This window comes from Ctenopharyngodon idella, chromosome 7 (genome assembly GCF_019924925.1).
Source record: "Ctenopharyngodon idella isolate HZGC_01 chromosome 7, HZGC01, whole genome shotgun sequence".
NCBI classification, from domain to species: domain Eukaryota; kingdom Metazoa; phylum Chordata; class Actinopteri; order Cypriniformes; family Xenocyprididae; genus Ctenopharyngodon; species Ctenopharyngodon idella.
In genome coordinates, this window is record NC_067226.1 from 9,889,209 (window position 1) to 9,912,307 (window position 23,099).

The window sequence follows — 23,099 nt, forward strand, 5'->3', positions numbered from 1 at the left end:
CCTAGTTACCTCGAAAGTTTTCACAGCTGAAGGAGTTGCAGGCACTTCGCGTCGTGTCTAACAACGCCCTTCAGCCTTGACTTATTCACGATACAGCACTAGCCTCGAGTACCTTATTGTTTTTATAAATTGGTTACCACACAATACAAATATTAAAGCCAAAAAATATATGTATCAATGCAACTTTCATGTAAAATCACTAAAAGCCTTCCTTCCGCCGGAAAAAATAGTCCCTGACTGTGAACAGCAACAGAAGTTACATTATTACACCATTAGATGGCAGCAAAGACTGTCTTTATGACTAAGTCACTCAGTATCGAAAACTTTTATATTATAGACTTTTATACTTTTATATAGCACTGTTAGTCACTGGAAAACCCCTTAACTGTTAAAAGGACAAGATTGCAGCAGACATTTAAACAGATTTTTTATTAGGCCCTATGAACACTGGCCTGAAGGAAAATGCTAAATCTGAATGCAGGTAATAAACTCACTCACTCGATCTCTTTCTCACAATACTCTTCTACATAATACAGTAAGCTTCAATGAACAATATCAATTGAGAACAAACAGTTTATGTTACTAAAAGTGGTCGCTAAGCGTGTTGTGTAGTGATACACAGAACCGTTGGGTGAAGCGGTCATTATCATGAATAAAACACAGCTATTGACCAATCAGAATCAAGGATAGGAACTAACCGTTATATAACCACTGTTGTCCGATTGTGTCTTGTAGTTTTTATGTAGTAGCCTACTTAGTTTAACCAGGAAACATCACATTTAGAATAAAAAAGAGCGTTCTGTGAAAAAGGCACAATTCCTGGTAGCCTACTTAATAGATCTGAGTCCCGCCTCCTGAACCCACATCGCTTAACTGGTTGGCTTTGTTTATTCTTTCTAACTTGCGAGAGGCCGTAGCTACGTTTGGTTGTGCGAAGCGGCAATTGGCTCCTCCGTCCGAAACCTAGATGCGGTAAGTGAGGGTGAAATCAACAGTTCTTTGCACAAAAGTACGGAGCAAATTTTGTCGCATATTGACTCAGGGTCAGTTTTTTAAAATGGGCTAAATGACAATCGACGGATAAGTGGCATGTGGCAAACCTAAACGTGTGTGTGTGTGTGTGTGTTTGTGTGTGTGTGTGTGTGTGTGTAAAACCCTACATTATGGGGACAAAATGTCCCCACAAAGATGGCAATATCCAGGAGACTAGAAACATGCTCAGAACAATTGCTGTGTGCCATGCCCACCAGGACAAACTGGACAATATTGATGTGAAACAAATATATCAACAGTTCATTTCTGTTAATGACAAATGCAGAGTTGTTTGGCTTCTTCAAATAGCAAGGAACAAGACAGTAGATACATTGACACTGACTATTGCATTTCACTATGCAGAGTAAAGTCTGTTAAACTGCTTCCTTGTCTTTATTAGTTACCTGTAACATTACTGAATTCATTAATTAACATATTGTTAAGGTCAGTATTGACTAAAAACCTTAATACTTTATCCTGTTCATTTCCTGGGATGTCCCCACAAATTTCAAAATGAAAGTGGTAAGTGTGAACTCTTAAAACAACTGCCACAGGTAATCAGACATTATTTTCTTTTTTTATTTAATTATTTATCAAATAAATAAATAATGTTTATTATTTTTTGCATTTTTGCCTTTTTATTATGATAGGACAGTCAGTAGACAAGAAGCGAAGTGGAAAAGATAAGGGAGAAAGCAACAGCCATTAGGATTATTTGTGATTTGGTTTTAGTGACGTAATAGTCCTCTTGACTACTCCTAGCTTTTCACAGATTTAGGAGCTAGTTTTAGCACTAAAAAGCTTTGTGAAATACTCTTTGAGCAAAAATTTAGGAAAAAAAAAAATACCATGGAGCCGTATTCACAAAACATCTTAAAGCTAAAAGTAGCTTGCGGATTTAGGAGAAACTCTTAAAAATGATTGCCATGTCAGTCCTAATTTTAGGACTCCTTTATTTTTTCTCGAAGAGCTAATTAAGCAAATTATTTTAGTTTTTAAAGTTTTAAATATGGATATTTTTCTTACACAAGCGCATCGCTTCGCTTCAGAAGGCCTTTATTTACCCCTCGGAGCCATGTGGTTATTTTTTATGGATGGTTGCACTTTTTTGGGCTTCAAAATCTCATCCTATATTTACTGCCATTATAAAGCTTATTTAATATAACTCCGATTGTATTCGTCTGAAAGAATAAAGTCATATACACCTAGGATGGCTTGAGGGTGAGTAAATCATGGGGTAATTTTCATTTTTGAGTGAACTAACCCTTTAATATTGTTGTGGAAACCTGACATATTTTTTTCAGGATTCTTTGATGAATAGATAGAATAGAATAGAAATCTTAAAGTTGTAAATGCCTTTACTGTCGCTTTTGATCAATTTAATGCATTCTTGCTGAATAAAAGTATAATTTTCTTTAAAAAAAAATAAAAAAATCTTACTGACCCTAAACTTGGAACAATAGTGTAATTGTAGCAATGATGGCAGATTTTGAGAGCTTGATATGCCACTATTCAGCACATGAGCTTTAGATGAACCCACGGTACGATCCAAAGCGTATCAATGTCTGCTTTTATACCTGTTTTTTTAGCTCTGTTCCTGATCTTGATGAAGTCAACCAAACAATTTCATATATGAGATGAGTAAGCGATAAGTCAGTTTAAGACATTCTGTGCCTGTCTCTCAGGTACAGCTGTCTTTCAACAAGAAGTAATACACTGTTACCTTGAGGAGTCAGAGACATTCGTGGTGTTAAGGACTGCCAGGCAGGTCCTACTCAAAAATAGCACAATGTTGCTTTTCCTGTGTCAAATAACTACTCCTTCAGGTTATAAAAAAGTTAACCACCTCCCTGGTTGCCAGGAGCCAGTTGAGGTATAGTGGAACACCAGCTGGGTTTGTTTTGTACCACTTATATATAAAAAAAAAAAAAAAAAATTCAGTTGTGTTAGAAAATACTTTGTCAAAGACAACCAGCTGGGATAACATCTTCTCTCTTAGCTAATGCTATTGCTAATGATCTCTGAAAGCCTGTTGGACACACAGAACAGGACTGTACATTATTTCTATCATATATTTAGGAAAAAGACTGTTTATCTGTCTTCCTCCCTCTCTTCATCTCTTTTCCTCTTAGTAACGTGGAAGTAATGCATGACGTGGTGTATGGGTTTGAATGAGAGCTCATGCTTTTCCATTACAGGCCTGTTTCAGCACAAAGACCACAGTGTGTAGTACTGCTTTAAACATTGCTGAGCTGACACACTAAAAAACAAAGTTAGCAGTGTGAACACCCTCCTTCTGCTGTGCCCTGCCTAAAGTTAAATGATACACCAGTGCGACTGCTACATAAGACTTCTTCAACCTACATGCTTACACATAGAAAATCATACAAACTCAACTGGTATAAAGAGATCTACCACCTCAATTATCACCCATAATTTATGCTGCCATCTTTTCTCGTGTCTGTAAGGTGATCAGAATGCTAAAGTGATGATTTATGTTAAATTACTCCCCAAAATCGCAAACAGGCATGCAAACACATCCAGGGCCAGCATAGGATTTATTCAATACACACCTGCCCTGTCATGGACAAACACATCTTCTGCTAGGAAATTTTAATCTAAGAAATTGGATTATGTAATTGTACTTCTGCAAGTATTCCAGCCTGTCATTTCCATAGAGAAAGAGAGTGAGAGAGAATTTAAAGTGCTAGTGATAACATTAGATTATCAAAAATGTGTGGGAAATGTGTGACGTGAAAATCAGTTTTTGTATATATGTTTATATATTGCGATAAAATGTTCTTTTAGGTATGTCTTTAATTTGGATTATATACTACTAATTCTTTGCTTTGCTTAGATTATGTGTAATATAATTTTTTTTTTTTTTGGCTGCTGTTGCAGTGATTAATTTATAATTAGCTGTATAATTATTCCTTATGGTGTGCTGTAAGGCATATACAATTTTCTTTTTTTTCCCCCCTGCAGTGATTGATTCAATGATTCACTTTGTTCATTCATTTCAACATGCAAGTTCAGAATGTCACACACTGATTCATGCATTTTTTTTTTTTTTTTTTTTAAAAAGCCTATACGCAAAAACATGACCAACTTCAGTAATGCTCTCATCCCTTCACCTTACTAATGGTAAAATATTAGTATACAGTACATTGGCTATATATTTGTATGTGTGATGGTGTACATATTCCATTTAGAAAAGCCTCACTCTGTATAACTATATAACCCAAATTTGAACCCTTTTACCCTGATACACAAAGGATAAAAAGACAACTGTGTTTCCACAGACATGGTGGTCTTTCAACATGTCAGTTACAGCTGCAGTAAACAGATCCTGACGTCTTTTAATCATGCCTTAGGGCTGCACATCTTACCATTTGTTTCTCTCTTTAAAATGCGCTAGAGAAAGGAAGGGAAAATATGTAGGAAATAAATGCCAGTTAAACCCTCAGCTGCTGTCTTGGCATAAAGAGAGGGCTCCATCTTTTGTGTCCATGAATACTTGAGGCCTGTCCCATTATTGCAGACCCCCCAGTCCCGCCTCTGCTTTGCCTCTTGATTGTTTTCCTTTGTCACCACAGTGGTGTCTGGCATGTCAGCACTGTGCCAAGAGTCTCAGCTTGAGTTACTTTTATATCCCTCCCCTTACATCAAATATACGTCATTTTATAGAAATGAAACTTTGCCAACTTGATAAAGGTCCCTCAGAACTTCCCAACAACTGGGATGTAAGTAGTGTGTCCTATGACGTTAGTGACTTAACAATTTTCATGATAAATGAAATGAAATTAAATTAAATGAAATGAAATTAAATCAAATCTAACTTTTAAACTAAATAAACTTTCGATCTTAGCTCCTGATGCAATTAACCCCAAGTTTTATGCTGAGAGGAATGTTTTTCACAAAGTGATACATGAAATGAAAACTTACCATCTGAGCTAACTGTGTCTCCATGTCCAGGGTATCCTCCCTGTCCTGTGTCTCTGTAATCCACCCAGTTTATTCCCTCCAGGCTGTCATAGTTGGACGGTGAGTTATCCTGTACTGGTACAACAGTGAAATGGGGCATGTTTTCATCTGTTCAGTGTGAGTATCTGTCCCTCTCGTTCCCTTCTTTTGGCAGATAGCACGTTCCCGGGCCAGCTGAACTCTCCCTGAAATCTCCAACACATTCCTCTAGTCTTCCCTCACTTCCTCTCAATCCATTAGCATAGTCCCCACCTTCTTCTCCCAGTCCCTCCTCCTGTTCGGACAAATAGAGAGGCTCTGACACTTTGGCCTGTCTCACAATTTCCCCCTGCTCTCACTCTCACTCATGTTTCCCGGCTTCATATGTGAATCACAATCTTTATGAGGAAAATAACCACTGATAAAATCCAGACCCATTACAGTCTTTGCATAAAAGCAGCTTAAAAGTAAAACATTATACCATTTATATTCTAAAATCTTTGTTTTCTGTTTTACAGGGGAAAACCTTTCATGGATTTTGTCTGCATGTCAAAAGGAAATGGTAAATACCTTGGCACGACATGAGTGTACAAACAGCAGCCTTTTCCAACAAGTTAATAGGTAACAGCTCAATCACACATTCACAAAATAGTAGTTTTGACCTTGACCAAATATATACTGGAAATGCACCAAAATGTAGAAATCCTATTTTAGGCATCGTCAGCATATGTGCAAACTAGAGTCTGGAACTTAGTGAAGTCTTTTCTTGCGAGATTCTCATCTTTAAGTGATAAGACATAAGGGTGTTGGTGTCTGTCAGTTTAAACATGTCCTTTCAAGGAACTGCATGCAACAAGACCACAAAAGATGTGGAGCCTTTGGAGTAGTCTGTAATTAAGCTTTCCATTTTTTTCTATTTTGGTCAGGTCATATTGTAGCCCTGCCTAAAGCTAAATGCTATTGGATTTTTTTTGTTTGTTTGTTTAAAGGGACTATAAGATGTAATTGAAAGAGTCTTTTGCTCTTACAGTTTGCAAACATTTATAATGGGTGTACTGAATTATATATGATACACTATCGTTCAAAAGGTTGTTTTGAAAGAAGTCTCTTGTGCTCACCAAGGCTGCATTTATTTGATCAAAAATACCATAAAAGCAACATTGTGAAATATTATTATAATTTAACTGCTTTCTGTTTAAAATATTTTAAAATGTATATCTATTATGGCAAAGCTGAAGTTTCATCAGCCATTACTCCAGTCTTCAGTGTCACATGATCCTTCAGAAATCATCCTTAATATGCTAATTTGGTGCTCAAGATTATTATAATCAGCGCTGAAAACAGTGTGCTGCAGTATTTTTGTGGAAACTATGATAAATATTTAATAGAATGTTCAAATGAACAACATTTATTTGAAATAGATTTTTTTTGTAACAATGTTAATGTCTATACAGTCACTTTTGATCTTGCTGCATAAAAGTACTAAAAAAAAAAAAAGTCACTGGTCCCAAACTTTTGAATGGTAGTGTAAATTCTGGAAAACAATTATATCAAAATTATAAAATTGTAAAATATTAAATTTACTACAGCATGCATTGTTTTATCAAAACTATACTCGGCAGCCAAACACCTTATTTGTGTTCATTTAAAACATTACACATTAGTAGGAGTGTTTGAAGATAACAGCCACACACACCCATGTTGGGTTTCCATGTTTTATGGGGACTTTCCATAGACATTATACTGTACAAACTGTATATTCTATCCCCTAACCCTAAACATTAACCTACCAATAGCAGAAAACTTTCTGCGTTTTTATATTTTAAAAAAACATTATTTACTATGATTTATAAGATGTTTTCTTCATGGGGACCATGAAGATATTGCTATCTTTTTGGGGACATTTTCTTCCCATAATGTAGGATAAACGTGAACCACAAACACACACACACTTTATACAAAAGATTTCACATAGGTATTGTATATGTCTCATATGGTTCTGAAAGCTGTTGGCCACCTTTGTGTTTGCTCCCACCTGTCTCAGTCTGAAAGAGAAAATGTTCCTTCTGAGAGAATCTCTGTTGTCACTTTTTCTCAGTGACTCAAGAAGTAAACATACTTTTTTACTAAGATGACACGACAAAAGCTGATAGAACTCATAATCAGTGATGCTGTCTACACTAGATGCGACGTGACAAATTCCAGACAGAAAACTGATGCTCCATTCTATTTAAAACATATTTCAAGTACTCCAGCTACTTCTGACATGAAGATCAAATGGATTTGCAACAGTCACTTTGTCGCGTCCAGTGTTGACAGCCTCAAGCTGTTGCGGTGCAGCGCAACACAATGCGACAACTGTTGCGCCCGGTGTAGACATGGTCAGACACTCAGTGTTTCATTCCTTTTAGGGAGAGACACAGAAGGTCATTGACATGAACAGTGTTGGGGGTAAAGTATTACAAGTAACCCGAGTTACGTAGCCAGATTACCTTTTTCAAGTAATTTTCAATTTATTGACAGACACCTCTCCTGTTCCCATGTTGAGAGAAATCGTGAGTGAGGTGCAGAGGCATTGTGTACGCTGTGTAAACATGATGATTATTGTAGTTTTAGACTAAATGTGAGCAGGCATTTACTCATCTCACTTGCACAGAAACAGGTTCAGTATTCCTCACAATGAATAAAAACAGTGAAATGCAAACTCAGAATATTACGCAAACCTGCAATAATTAAATGTTAAATTACACAAATATGCTTCTTCAATGTATTCTTCCATCGTCTTGGTTTCAGGCGTGGTTTCAGAGCCGTGTTTCAGGAATGGACAGTGGGTAAACACGGCTCTAAGGTGGAGAGGTGTTAGGAAAAAGGTCGATGGGACAGTCCCAGGGGCAATGAAGTAGCAACTTGGTGGCCTTGTCTTTACTAAATACCTTGACTAAGTCAGCATACTCATTGGGGACTTTATTTGATAATGAAAAGGGATTCTTGGCTACAGGTTCAGTATTCCTCAAAATGAATAAAAACAGTGAAATGCAAACTCAGAATATTATGCAAACCTGCAATAATTAAATGTTAAATTACACAAATATATGCCTACTTTATGTATTTAATCTCATAAAATGTCTTCGCTGCTGACTTTTGATTATCCAATTCAACCATACCAATAAGTAAAAGAGACTTTATGTAAATATCACATTTGTTTCTTTTTTTGCTTGTTTGTTTTGTTTTTATTGTTGAAGAGTGTTGAACTTTCTTCTCCTGCATCTTCTGCTGCAATCCAGAATGACAGCACAGCTGAACGGTTTGTTTGAGCTGCGCCCTCTGCAGTACAGGCATGTCCTTCAGCCTGAGGCTTATTCATTTCACTTTTGGTGTGAAAGGTGTGAAAGGGCCTTAACATTTGCCAAAAATAGAACTTTTTTTTTGAAGGTGCATTGGCCAGCCCACATGGCATAACCAGATACTTGTAGTGCCGGGCCTCCCATAATTGCTCCATAGAAGAAGGGATCTTAAGCTGTCATCTTTCCTGTCAGCAAATAAGAACCTAAATGCAGCAGAAGAGGTGGATGGTCTAATAAATCCATAGCCAGCTCGGCCCGTAATGCGTTGTCTTTCAAACATTCAGCATTATGTATCTTTCTGATGTCAGGTATTCATCTTTTACTCTTTATTTCTGAGCATTTGATGTATTGTATTGATTATCTTTGAATTGATTATGTAATTGGCATGATACATTTACCTGACTAATATATTGTTACATTTGAATTTATTCTGATTTACTCTGAAATTATTTAATCTATTACATTAAGTCCATAACCCCATAAATCTACGGTCAGGTTAGTAACGGACTAAAGTACAGCTTAGGTGGAGCAGAGGGGCACACCAACTGATATTTTAGAGCTCTGACTAACACATTGCCATTAGTTATGTATACTTAGACTGTGTAGGCTAATAATGGGTTTTCCATTTAGAGCAACAGAGTGTTGCTAGGCCAATCTAAATAGGGGTGGGCCTCAACCTCTGATTATTGTAGGATTATTCTAACTAAGTGTACGTGGGAAACCACCGCATGATTATATAAAGTTACCATTAGAGGAAGTTAAGTTGGTCAGCTTATTTCTATGGTCATGACCTCTGGTTAGATATAGTCTTACCTTAATTCAGTGTGTTCAGATCTATGGGGACTAAATAATGTACTCTAGAATGAGCAAAGTCGGTACAGCCTCTAGAATATTTGTCATCGCCTCTGTATAATGACCAAGACTGATGAGTTTGTGAGTATGAGATCGTATACTCAAAGCCTTATAGGAATCCAGATGAACGGGTGTAATTTCAATAGAGTTAAATAGAATAATCAAATGTCTAGCTAAATAATCAATTGACATTCTAACCTAAATTCGAGGTCATAATAAAATGGAGTCAGATAATAGTTTAATTGGAATTAAATGACTTTAATCTACCGAACACGCAGAAACCTTCACCCGTTTATTGGAAACCATCGTTGGGCCAATTGGGCGGGCCTTACAAGTGATACAACCTTTACCGATGGGACCATCATCAATGGCAGTAACAATGATAGGGCTTCAAATTTGGCCATAGGAATGTTCAACTGCGTCACTAAATCTTCATGAATCACATTTGCAGCAGCTCCAGAATGTATTTACACTGAGAAATGGTGGTCTTGATTAGCAACTGACAAAATGATGGGAAGTGACAAGCATAAACTGATTTGTACAATATTAAAGATGTGACTGACTCAATAGGTAATGGCAGCAGGTTTAACAGGACAGTTGGAACAGCGATGACCTGATTCACCACAATCGAAGCAAAGTTGATCGAGTAATTGCCTTCTCCGTTCATCAGGCGGTAAGTGAGTTTGTCCTATTTGCATGGCTTCAGTAGGACTAGACTGAAATGATATTTGAGCAGTATTAGTAGGCACATAAGCTAAGTTAGACTTCGGACTTGGTTGTGTTCGTAAGAGATTGTTAATCTTGATAGCAAGGGTAACGAGGAGATGTCGAGGGAGTCATCTTTGCATAGTAATTCTGCTTGTAATTTAACAGACAGACATGAAGGAAAAATGTTCTTCAAAGCGACATCATTAAACCCACTTTGTGCTGCAAGAGGGCGAAACTGAATAGCATAATCAGAAGCAGGTCTGTTGCCTTGATGTAACTGAGTTAATTTAGGGCAGGACATCCAAATGCCCACCTATCATTCATCGACCTCAAATATGGCTTATCATCTGAAATATGTAAGTAGTAGCAACTTTACATGGCCACTCGCTCTAACATTAACCTAGAAAAATGTGGGCTATTCAAGTGTTTATGCGGAGTGTGAAAGCTGAATAGTAGCATGCTTACTGCATGAAAGCTAACATGGAGGCGCCGGTGCAACCACTTGCACTTAAAATACTTTTGGTCATACAAAAACAGCACACTGTTTTCAAAATTTTTTTGGTCATACAGATAAGAGTAATACATCTTTTGAATCTGTGAAGTGTCTACTTTTATTTGTGCACTCTTACAATAACAACAAAACGTTGTACTGTTGTAAAATAATGAAAGCAAACAGGGTCCAATTTCTGCCGTCTCTCTTCGTGAACTTCAGCGTGCCAAAAAAAGAAAAAAAAAAGAACCTAAACTCCATGTAAATTTGCCTCACAGGCATGAAAAATATATCTATAGAAAGCGAAATGTCTACTTTTAAATTAACCAATTCAAATGGAAAACAAATATTCCCAGGTTATGTAATCCGTATGAAATGTGTATATAGGCAAATACTGTGTATCAATTAATTATTAAAATGTTAAATCAGTCTCCTTGCTGTTTTTCCCCGACACATTCATGATCATTACTTCTGCCGGTGCGCCGTGGCAAGCTTTATGTGTGTGCTTGAGTCATCAGTCGACTAATTAGTCGACTAATCACTTATCAGTCTAATCACTTATTAATCGACTAATCAGTCGACCGGAAAAAATCTTTAGTCGAGGACAGCCCTACTATTTAGGAAGGATAGTATGTGAATTGGGATGCAGAATTGGTTTAAATACAGGGTGATAGAAAATGACAAGACAGGAACTAATGTGGCAGGAACAGGAAGTGACAGAGTTCAATATTCAGGTGAAGGCTCCCGCTGGTGGACTGGAGCCTGATCAAACTTTACAATACATCCATTTAAAGAAAAACACCATGTAGTAGGCCTACTGTTGGGAGAATGACACATGCATGTTGTACTCAAGCTCAACAGTATAATCTGAATGTGTTTTCAATAGAGTTTCTTTCTTTGAAACAAAGCTGCTTCTATTTTCACATTCAGACAGGAAAATCTGACAGATAATAACTTCACAACTGTACATTGTGCCACTTTTAAAGGGTTAGTTCTCCCAAAAATGAAATTTCTGTCATTAATTACTCACCCTCATGTCGTTCCACAGCTGTAAGACCTTCGTTCATCTTCAGAACACAAATTAGGATCTTTTTGATGAAATCCGAGAGGTATGTGACTCGTCCACAGACAGCAATATAATCACCATACTAAACACATCATTTAAACAGTCAACGTGACTTCAGTGGTTCAATGTTAAATTTTATAAAGCGATGAGAATACTTTTTGCAAAAACAAAACAAAAATAATGACTTTATTCAACATTCTCTTCTCTTCCCTGTCATTATCCTTACGCAGTTGATGCAGTAAATACAGTGAAGGCTTCCGTGTTTACGTCCGAATGCCGGCTCAGTATTTGCCAAAGCTGATCATGTGAGCAGCACGACGCATGCATGTGATTCTGACGTAGGAGCCGGCCAATAATGAGTCATGTTCTGACGTAGAACCCGGAAGTGCTGGACGTAAACAACGTATGAGAATGACACAGAAGAGGAGATATTGTTGAATAAAGTCATTATTTTTGTTTTTGCGCATAAAAAGTATTCTTGTCACTTCATAAAATTAAGGTTGAACCACAGCAGTCACATCGACTGTTTAAACGATATCTTAAGTACCTTTCTGGACCTTGAAAGTGGTGATTATATTGCTGTCTATAGATGAGTCATATACCTCTCGGATTTCATCAAAAATATCTTAATTTGTGTTCCGAAGATGAACAAAGGTCTTACGGGTGTGGAACGACATAAGGGTGAGTAATTAATGACAGAATTTTCATTTTTGGGTGAACTAACCCTTTAAAGGTGGGGTATCCATTTTTTCAACAACGCTGTTGGACATTGTTGATATTTGAAATCAACCCAAACAAACCCACCCCTCTCTTCATTGTTCCACCTCCAAAACTCATTCTACAATCCTAACCACCCTGCTCCGAGTCGGTTTCGAACCCCCGCCCGTCCGCTTCTGGCAGGCATGCGAGGCGAGTGCACTATCAATGACGCTAAACATGGCATTCTCAAGCAATTGTCAGTGCACAGTGGTTTACCTGCATAACTCTCACTATCTAGCCACTGTTACACACGCAATACGAGAGTGGATGTCTGTGTATCACAACTGACGCGCAAAAAAAAGCTTCACGAAAAATAAAGTGCAGTTGATGAACGAACGACAAAGAAGCACAAAGAATGAACGTACAGTACACAAGAGTAAATACAAACCAGAATTTGTTGTTAATCACAAACAGCACAGCAGCCCCAGTCAATCATGACAGCAGGTCCTAAACCACTTGCCCAGTCATAAACCTTCAGTCCAGTGATATTCTTTTGTGCTCTTTTGTATTGTGTCTCATCATTTCTCTGTCTGCATTTTTTTTTTTTTTTTTTTTCAAATCTCCCTCTTGCTCCTTCTGTCTCCACAACTGTCATACGCCCCCTAATGCTGATTGGTTGGACGTTTATTGTTGGTATCGGCCCGACTAACTTCCAAACAGTGTAGTTGAAAAAATGATTACCCCACCTTTAAGGCAGAGGTTTTATATGCAGCTTTCAATGGAGACCATATGCATTGCCTCAAGCCATACAGCTATCCAGATAAACATGGTCTCTTAATACAAGACCAAATTAATTTAAAGTGCCCCTATTATGGATTTTTGAAAATTATCTTTCATGTAGTGTGTAACATAGCTCTAAGTGAATGAAAACATCCTGCAAAGTTTTACATCTGAAAGTGCACCGTATATAAAGTTATTGTCTCTCAAATGTAAGAGTCGACTCTGAGTCAATTAAACGAGTCGTTTGTAAAATGAATCCCAAGCCGTTTTGTTGTGACGTCAAAACGAAACATTAGCATATTGCCCGCCCACTTATTGCACGCGCAGACACCAGGGAAAACTTTGAGGAAACCCCTCAAACACTGCCAATACGTGAAGAATCAGTGGTTAAAGTTCATCTTTACAATGATACCACAGCAGTATAGCCCGAACCTTGTGCTGTGCTCTCGTCATTTTACCAATGACTGCTTCTTCAACCTAAATGCGTTCAATGAGGGATTTGCAAGCTGTTATTGAAGGATGGGTCAGTACCCAGTTTATTTGCTTCTTCGTCCTCTGAATCACAACCTGTAAGTATGATTAATAATGGTTGCTGTTATGTTCTCCGTAGCATGCACACTATGTATTTAGTTGTGTGTGTTGTGTACGCTCCGCACAGCTTGTAGATCTCTGACTAACCAGCTAACAGCAATATGCGTTCGCTCGCAATGGTCTAGAAATGTATCAAATGTTTTTCGTTGTTATTACTTAGAGTTATGATAAAGAATAGAGCAATACGTTGGTGAAAATAAATAAAAATAAATGCATATTATAAGACAATGAAATTGTTTTTTGACCTTGCATGCTTGTAAACCTGTTGTTGGGGATTCCCAAAACAAAAATAGGAACCTTTCAAATGCCATAATAGGGGCACTTTAAAAAAAAATGCAATTATGCTATGAAGCTACTAGTTGAAAAGTTTCTGTTTATATGTATAAGCTGAATATTGATACTGGTTTTGTACGAAAGCTACTGTAAGAAAAACTAAAATCCTCCTAGACCAGTTTAAACAAGTTACAACATCGTATTCTCATTCTTTTGCACTAGCAGCTTTGCATGTAATTACATGAAAAGAGTCAGAAGGATCAGGTTGACTTTCAATACAAAATAAAATTACAGCCAACACCCTTTACAGTTTTTTTTTTTTATTGTCAGCCATAAAAGAAATTTTTGCAGGTAATGACTTTGGTAAGTCATTTGGGTTCATCTGCATCTGTTGATTCCCCCTCCCCCCATCTTTTTCAACACTACTGTTAGCTGTTGCTGCCCCTCTTGTTCTAGTAATTTTAAAGAAAGTGCTGCTGAACATGGTATGTTGCTTCAGGGCTTATAATAACTTATAATAACTGCTGAAACTTGTGCAGCTTCACTGTTATGAAATTGCCATTCTTACAGTAGGCTATTCACTAACACACACAAACACACACACATATATATAGGGGAGCGCGAGGCACAACCTAACGCGGGGTTAGTTGTAACACACATGGTTTAAAAAAAAAAGTAAATTAAGTAATAATTAATTAAGTAAAAAGTAATTTAAAAGTACATTTCTTAAGTTAATTTTTCATCTATATTTTTCGTGCTTATTTAAAATAAGACAAATCTGATGTTATTTTAATCTCCCATCTGTTATTTAGCAGTTTAGATAGTTCTTTAATGCTTCACTAACTAGCAGAAGACTCTAACCAGGTTTAAATTCCAGTTGTGCAGATAGGGTTTGTTGTAACACTGCGTTACAATGTGCCCTGCTATTAGAACTATATGCTGTTCTATACAGTTATAGATATAATTGTCATAATTAACTTTTATGAATTTTATGAATTTCTGTTGAGAAACCATGGGGGAAAAAAGGTGAATAAAGACTGAGAGGAAGATCCTCAACATTTTGAAAATATCATTTCAAGAAATTTACAGCATTTGTACTGGCTCGTCTATTTATCCCCTGTTCTGTGAGAGCTGTGAGTGGAGGAAGGGGAGTGTTTTTTTCACCTCTGTGTTTTTCTGAATGCTGAATATGTTTCTTCATATGTTTGCCTGTATTGTTTTGACCTAGGTTGTATAGCTGTGTTCTGCAGAGTGTTCATTGTCAAACTACAAAATTATTTAAATTTGAATTTCTAAAAAAAAAATTTTTTATTGACAAAATATTTTAGTTTGTCATGTATATATTTTTTCCCATTAAATCAGATAACATTTTAAGCTGGCATATGATAATTTTACAACGTGCCCCATCACATGTTACAATGTGCCCCACCTATGGGGCATGTTGTCACATTTCACTTCCCTTCTTTCGGGGTAAATAAAGAAAAAAGTATACACTGTATTAATGAAACAAAGCCACATATTGTACCAGACGTGTGAAATTAAGGTGGAACAAAAGAAATTCTCTGAACCCTAAATAGATTTACACAAACTGAGAAAGTCAAAAAGTGTTAGTTTGTGTCCCACTCTCCCCTATATATATGTGAATATGAATTCAGGGTGATTGGGACACTTTTTGACATTGAGATGTCTTGGAAAAGGTGTCCCAGTCAACCTGAATTCACCATATTGCGTAGGAAGAGAGAAATAAATGATGATGATAATGCTTGTATATTAATAATAGTAAATCTAAATGTAATGCAGTCTTGTCAAGGGTAGATCAATATGTAATTTAAACTACTGCACCGTAGATGTCGCTAATGTTCTTCTATTAAAGTCAACACCTGAACATTGCTTAGTCTACTTCCAGCAACCCCAAGATGGCGTTGTTTGCTCAGTGGTGTTTACTGTACCGTATACACTGCAAAGCATTGACGCAAATGAAGTGTGACACACTCTTATTACATAACAGATACAATCATATTTCTTTCAACATTTTTTATTGGAACATTTAGTTAAATTCTATTTCCTACTGGACCTAATTCATTTTCGAGGCTCGATGGCTGATTTTATAAAGTGCAGATTCAAAGGAAGTAGGCCCTACAGAATGTTTCCGGGCTGTAGTCTGGCGTTTTCAGACCTGTAGATTGTTTGCTTTGTTCCGAAACAGGGACTTAATCTGTTACAATGTTGCATTTTCTTCATTGTTCGGTTCGCTCTCGCAAGGCAACATTTCAAAGCCTACCAAAATGTGTTTATGCAAGTCACACATGTGAGTAACTCTGTCCTCTTATTGGTCAGAGTTCACCTGTTTATACGTTCCTCTGCGTCATCAAGATTGACAAATTCGCTCCGCGGGCTTATTGTGGCTTTACCTGTTTATCCCGACGACAGCATTCTTGCAATGCACGAAGAAGAGCAATTACACAACATTTTAAGATTAAGAGGAGCCAAATAGAAAGCTAACAGAATCATTGAGTCGGGTTGCTTTCTCACTTTAACCGAACCGCTCCAGAGTTCATTTTCAGTCAGGCAGAACCACCACGTTCTGGCGATCTCGGAGTGATTGTTTTGTCTCGGATCCGAGCGCGATTGCCGTTTATATGAACTGAAGGGATTAAACGGACAGGTTCCGAAACAAAGAAGAACAGTGAGGAACGGTCTTGTTCATCAGTTACACTCTTACAAAAGTGACAAAAACATTTCCTATTAGATTCCAATCACTCTTTCATCTGATGCCGTTTTACAACCCGCCCTGCTGCACATGCAGCTTTGTCTCCTCAAGTAATTCAAAGTAAAAAATAAATACATCCTTTTTAATGGCACCCTAAAGCCCTTCAGGAATTTTCAGAACAGCCCTATGAATTGATTCCCATCTAAACGGCCACTTTCACTGACAGTGTTTTTGACTAAGAGCCAAATAAAACTAAAATAAATCTGGTTGCTGAAGAGCAGGCCTTACCCTTTCAAGCAGACTTACAGACAGCACTAGTTGTGAGAGCAGAGTGACTTTAATGACCGTCCAGCAGGAATAAACTTATAATGGAGGACTAGGGTCTCTCAGATGCTGTATTAACTACATTGTTTATGCCCAGAAGGAAGTGTGTTTACATTATAATATCTGGGTAAATATTAGCTTGAAATGTTTAATTTTAATGGTGTTTTTATCAAGAAATTAATAGGCCTACATAAGCTACAAACGATAAGAAATTCACAAATAATTTCAAGGTAGACCTATTGTCCTTGTGAAACAGTCTGTGAATTTTCTCTGTGCTAAGGCCTACTTTGGTGTCAAGTCAGCTGTGAGATCTCAAGACAGAAATACTTCTAGAAAAAGAGAGAGGAGTGACTGACACAAAGGCCATGTTTACACCTGGTATTAGGATTTGTCTCAGTTGATCTAATCACTAGTGGTCAGACACGTTAAAGAAAGCGTGAAAAAATCTCACCAAAAGCACCGTTTCTCCCAGGCATTCTTGGTCTTTAAAGTGTTCATGACATGGATTTTTTTTTTTTTTTTTTTTTTAATATGGTTTTAATATGTTCTTTGAGCTTCACTTATGATGTTAATAAATAAATAAATAATATATATTTATATTTTTATACAGTGCACAGCATAAATGAGTACACCCCGTCTGAAACTTAACAAATTCAGCAATTACACTTTACTTAGAACAGGTTAGGGTTCTTTAGAGATATGATGTTCCAGTTACCAAAGAAGCATGTCAAAGTTATTCAGGAAAACAAGATTTTCTTAACAAAGTGATAAAATGTTGTGTTGCAAAAATTAATACACCCTCCTGAAAGTTACTAAATAAAACTAAATAAAAATTTTCTGATGTAAGTTTAAGACAATTTTTGATCAACATGTAAGTGTTGAACCAAAAACATTTAAAGAGAAGTAATTTCTTGACAATTAAAAGTGTTATATAGCCCACTGAATCATTCTCAGACTCAATGCTGACAACAATAGAACCACTTTGGAGAGAACTGTCAGGAGACTTATTTCTTAGCACAAAAGAGGACAGTGGTACAAGAGGATTACCAAATCATTATTTTAAGTGTGAAAATATAGCAAAAGTAACACAGAAATTCAGAAACAATGGACTTGTGACAAGGCCCTGAAATAATCAGGTCTTCCAGAAGTGCCTGGTTCCCACAGTGAAGTTCAGTGGTAGTAAAGCTCTTATGAAGGGATGTATGAGTACTGAAGGTGTGAGGGAGTTGTGCTTTATCAATGCTGTCATGAATTCACACACCACTGTATGATGTAATACAAAAACTAGAAACAGAAGATGCTACTCTCTCGACATTGCCTGAGTTGTTGTTCTGTAGAGACAAGTTGAGCAACACTCCCCATTAAAGATCAGGGCATTTAAAAAGGTCATCATCCAGGAGTTAAACAGGACAGATGTGACAATTTGTCATGAACTTGTACCCTCTGTGCCAAGAAGGGTCAGAGCAGTATACTTAAAATTATGGAGGACAAACTAACTATTAGTGTTCTGATTTAGGATTTATAGCTGGATCGATGTGCACTGACCGCTACAGTATTCTTGTCAGAGAACTCAGAGTCATGTCTCAATGATAGCCTTTTAATGATTGCTCTGGCATCAACATAGATGGACATGTGCAAGGTTTTCTAGAACAATAAAATAAAAATAATAATTAGCAGATGAATCACTTAAGTGTTACATTATAGATATAAATAATAAACAACATAAAGTATCTTCTTCTTATACAAGTTACAGCGATCGATTGCTATATTTAACTTCAAAGGATTGACGGCATACAATACAGCGCGTCGTTCACGTGCCGTAAATAGGTCGCATTAATATAATTAAATAAACTTAGAAAAACTATCTGCAACAAATATACTTGGAATATAACATTTATATTCCTATAACACTTGATTTACTTGTCCGTTACTCATATAATGTACTTATAATGCGAGCAATCCAGAGAACTTTCCAGTCAGAAGGCTGATGCAACTCTATAGTGCTACACTTATTCTCAGTCTATTAAATCAGCGTAGGCTCCGCAACTGCGCAGGTTGTGCACTATCCTGTTACATGCAGCGCTGATTCTGTGCACATCTTTTTCATTACGCTAAACATGGAGAATTCAGAACAGCCGCCCCCACATTTGAGCAGCAAATGTGTCAAGTAGTAGAATTCTTTATGTTTGCAGATTTTCTGTATTATCTGGCAGTCCTGGAAGAGGGACAAGGTGGGCTACAGGTTGTGTGTAGATTTTATCCCGTACTTGAATTTCAATAGTTCGTATGCAACCATCTCTGCTTGGAATGAGTTTCACCACACGACCTATAGGCCATTGGGCTCGTGGTAGGTTGGGGTCAATTATCATTACCACTGTATCCAGGGTAAGGCGCTCTGTCGGTTTCTGCCATTTGTAGCGGGAATGAAGGGTTGGCAGGTAATCTCGTAGGTAACGGATCCAAAACTGATCTATTAAGTTTTGACAATGCCGCCATCTATGGCGTCCTATGGTTTCAGAAGCATAAACGGCTTGTGGCAAAGAAGCGTCCCGCCGCTCCATGAGAAGTATATTCGGTGTTACAGGGTCGGGATTAGCCACGTCAGCTGAAACGTATGCAAGAGGCTTAGAATTAAGAATACCTTCCACTTCAACTAGGATGGTGTGAAGTACGTCTTCTGACAGTGATTGAGTTCCCACAGCGACCTGGAGTGCACTCTTGATGGAACGAATCTCCCGCTCCCATGCTCCTCCGAAATGTGGCGCATTAGGGAAATTGAATTTGAAATCAATCTTGTAATTTACCAGTTGTTATTGAAGCTGTGGTTCCAATTCCTTGAAAGCTGTCTAGAGTTCCCTGTCAGCTCCTTTGAAATTCGTACCTTGATCAGAAATTATTTCTGCTGGTTTGCCTCACTGACCAATGAACCTGTGGAGGGCTAGTAAGAAGGAATCTGAATCCAGTGAATTAAGGAGATCCAAATGAATGGCACGTGTCGTCAGGCACTTAAAAATCACTCCCCACCGTTTCTCATTTTGTCTGCCTATCTTCACAATGAATGGCCCGAAACAGTCAACACCTGTTGAGAAAAAAGGTGCGCGGAAGATGCAGAGGCGAGCCGTTAGCAAATCTGCCATTTGAGGAACTTTAGGCTGTGCTCCCCATTTTTGACATTCTGGTGAATTTGGTACTTTTTAATGACTTGTTGACCTCTCAAGATCCAATACTGTCTTCTGATTTTGGCAAATAATCTTTCAGAGCCAGCATGTAGCAGCCGTTCATCATAGTCTTTAATGAGAAGCATGGTAGTGGGATGATGAGGGTCGAGGACAATGGGATGGATATCAAGGTCACTGACCTGCTGTAACTGCCATAGCCTCCCACCTACTCTGATGAGATCCGTTGTTTGGTCCAGCTCTGGTGCTAGATTTCTGAGTTTGCTGCTGATATGTACTGGCTGGCCTGCTCTTAGAGATACAAGCTCGTCTGAAAAACTTTGTGCTTGGCAGGCTCGTAGGAAAATAGCTTCTGCTTCACGGTAACTGTTAATCAATTGAATCTGGTTTGGCTCAGCCGCCCCATGGCATTGCTGACGTACAGCCTCGACAAGGTCCTTCCATGAATCAAACTGGTTTGCATCTGGAATATTCTGTGGTACTGATGCAAAACTGCAGAATGTCAGACCTTTCAGTTCATTGGACTTAGATGACTGAGTGATGTGTGGTCTCTTAGGCCATTTATCTGGAGCTTGCAAAAGGAAAGATGGCCCGTTACTCCATTTGCTGGGTATAGTAAGCTCTAGAAGTGTTTTGCCTCATGTCAAGTCGTCAGCTGAGTGAGTCGACATAACGCCATGATCGCTGATCTGTCAGTTCCTGTATTTCTGATACACGAGTGCCGACAAATACCTTGAACCGGCATGACTCTGACTGTAGCCATTCTAGGACGATTGTAGAGTCTGTCCATAGTGTGGTCTGTTGCAAGTAGGATGACAATTCTGTCTGGATTAATTTTGCCAGCTGTGCTCCGGCCAGCGCCGCACACAACTCTAACCGTGGCATGGTCTGTTGATGTTTAGGGGCCACTTTAGACCTGGCCATAATGAATGAGACATTAGTGAGGCCCTCATGAGTTGTAGAAAGATATGCTATCGCTCCATATGCCCTTTTTGACACATCACAGAAAACATGGAGGTGACGCTCAAGTCCAGGATTATCCATTGCTACAGGAACATAGCAACGCGGGATTGAAACTGTGCTGAGGAGTAGTAATTCACTCTCCCAGACATTCCAAGATTCACGCAGACCTGCAGGGAGGTCTGGGTCATCCCAGTCTCTTTTCTTTGACCATAGCTGCTGTATGAGAATCTGGTGGTATAAGGAAACCCAATGAAACCCAAAGGGTCATACTGACTCGCTAGTATCTTGTAAACTGTAGGCATTGTCAGTGCTGAATGCTCGATAGGTCGGTAGCTGTAACCCAGTGTGTCTGTTTCACAATTCCAGCAGAGTCCTAATGTGGGTTCTTGAAGGTCACATCGATTGTGTTCCAGCCACAGTTCCATGTCCTGGGATCTAGCATCAGACGGTAAGTGAGCCACTACTGATGATCGGTTGCTCGTCCACTGCCTAATTTCAAATCCGCCATCCGCCATTATTGCTCGCAAGTCATCCACTCTAGTCTTGGCTGCTGCAGCAGTAGGTAGACTCTCCAGACAATTATCAACATAGAAACTGGATTCGACAGACTGGATGAGGTCAGAAGTGCTGCGTGGGTGTTCTTTGATGTGCTTTTGTAGTGCATAAATCGCACAGCAGGGACTACTGGTTGTCCCGAACGGCAGCACCTGCCATTCATATACTTGCGGTGGAATCTCTCGTTGCAAATCCCGCCAAAGGAATCTCAGTAAGGGTCTGTCCTCAGGTAATAGGCGAACCTGGTGAAACATACCCTTGATGTCTCCACTGATTGCCACACTGTGCTGTTGAAATTGCAGTAGGACCCCAAGGAGGGATGGTCCCAGGTTTGGTCCTGGTAGCTAGGAATGTGACATCAGGACGGATAGTGCGTAAGGCTAGGGTTTCCTCTTTCCCTTCCAGCTGAAGCTGTTGAGTAGCAGCAGGTAAAAGCATGGTACGTTCAGCACCGTCATCTAATATTGCAAAGGTCTCAACTGTTTTATCCTTATTATGTAGAAACACAGACACAACTTTCAGTAGTACTCGACCTGAGGGACTGGAAGGTGTGAGGTAGATCCTACTGTTTAACGCACTGGTGGGCTTAACCTTGGCTAGCTGTTCAGCGATTCCATGGAGGGCTTGGAGATGCATCTCCCCACAGATTCCACATGGTTTCCTTAGGTTACAGTCCTCTGGACGGTGTGAACGGCTGCATTTCCAGCATCGTTTCCCTTCTGTTATCCATTGCATGAGGGTTGCATTGCACTGGGTTATGTAATGCTCTTTGCTGTGGCAGAATAGACAGTGGACTTTGGATTTCTTCCATTGAGAGGGCTGAGGTACCGGCTTAGGTGCCTTGACAATTTGAGGCTCTGTTCCATGGTAGACTGAAGCACCCTGTCCTTTTGATCGAGTTGAAGCCCTTCCCTGAAGTGAGTAGCAGGATTTCTCTTTCTGATAACGTTCAACTAGTCTACTGGATAGACGCTGTTGTTGAGCTTTACCCTGCAGCCAAGCAGAGAAGTCCTGAAGATTATATGGATTGAGACTGGCGACATTCAGCTTGCCTTGCATCTGTAGGAACTCAATGAAGTTGTCTCTGAGATACTTGGGAAGTTTGCTGAGGAGCCTGTCTACATGGGAACAACAGCTGAGTTCAATGCCTCTCAGGCCTTCCAGGGACAGCAACATACTCACAAGAAGATGAACCCTTAGGGCAAATGACTGGAAACTACTAGCATCACCGACTTTCACATCTTGAGCATTGAGTATGGCTGCTATTTCGCTCTGTGCTAATTGATGTGGCTGTCCGTAATGCAACTGTAGAGCCTGCATTGCTGCTGTATATGGCCGAGCTTCATGTCGACAAGACTGTCCAATCATTTGAGCCTCTGGAAGCTTAAGATGTTCAAGTAGCATGTGATATTTCTATTTCTCTGACAGCTCAGGATGAGAGTCTAGTAGATTATCCAAAGCTAGTTTCAGATTGGCGAAATCCTTTTCACTGTCTACAGCAAAGTCTGGTATGGAAGGTTTTGGCACTCCATATAAATTAATGGGAGGTGAAGGAGCTGCCTGATAATTGCCA

At 38.7% G+C, this 23,099-nt stretch overlaps 1 protein-coding gene across 2 annotated transcripts in view; it reads right to left on the reverse strand.

Moving 5' to 3' along the window:
* Positions 1–5,240, reverse strand: part of slc12a4 (solute carrier family 12 member 4) — a 30,723-nt gene extending 25,483 nt beyond the window's left edge. For both annotated transcript variants that reach the window (XM_051899400.1, XM_051899401.1), the window contains exon 1: positions 4,978–5,240. In XM_051899400.1, coding sequence (XP_051755360.1) covers positions 4,978–5,116 — 139 coding nt within the window. In that variant the 5' untranslated portion in view covers positions 5,117–5,240. The remainder of the gene's footprint in view (positions 1–4,977) is intronic.
* Positions 5,241–23,099: the final 17,859 nt, after the last annotated feature.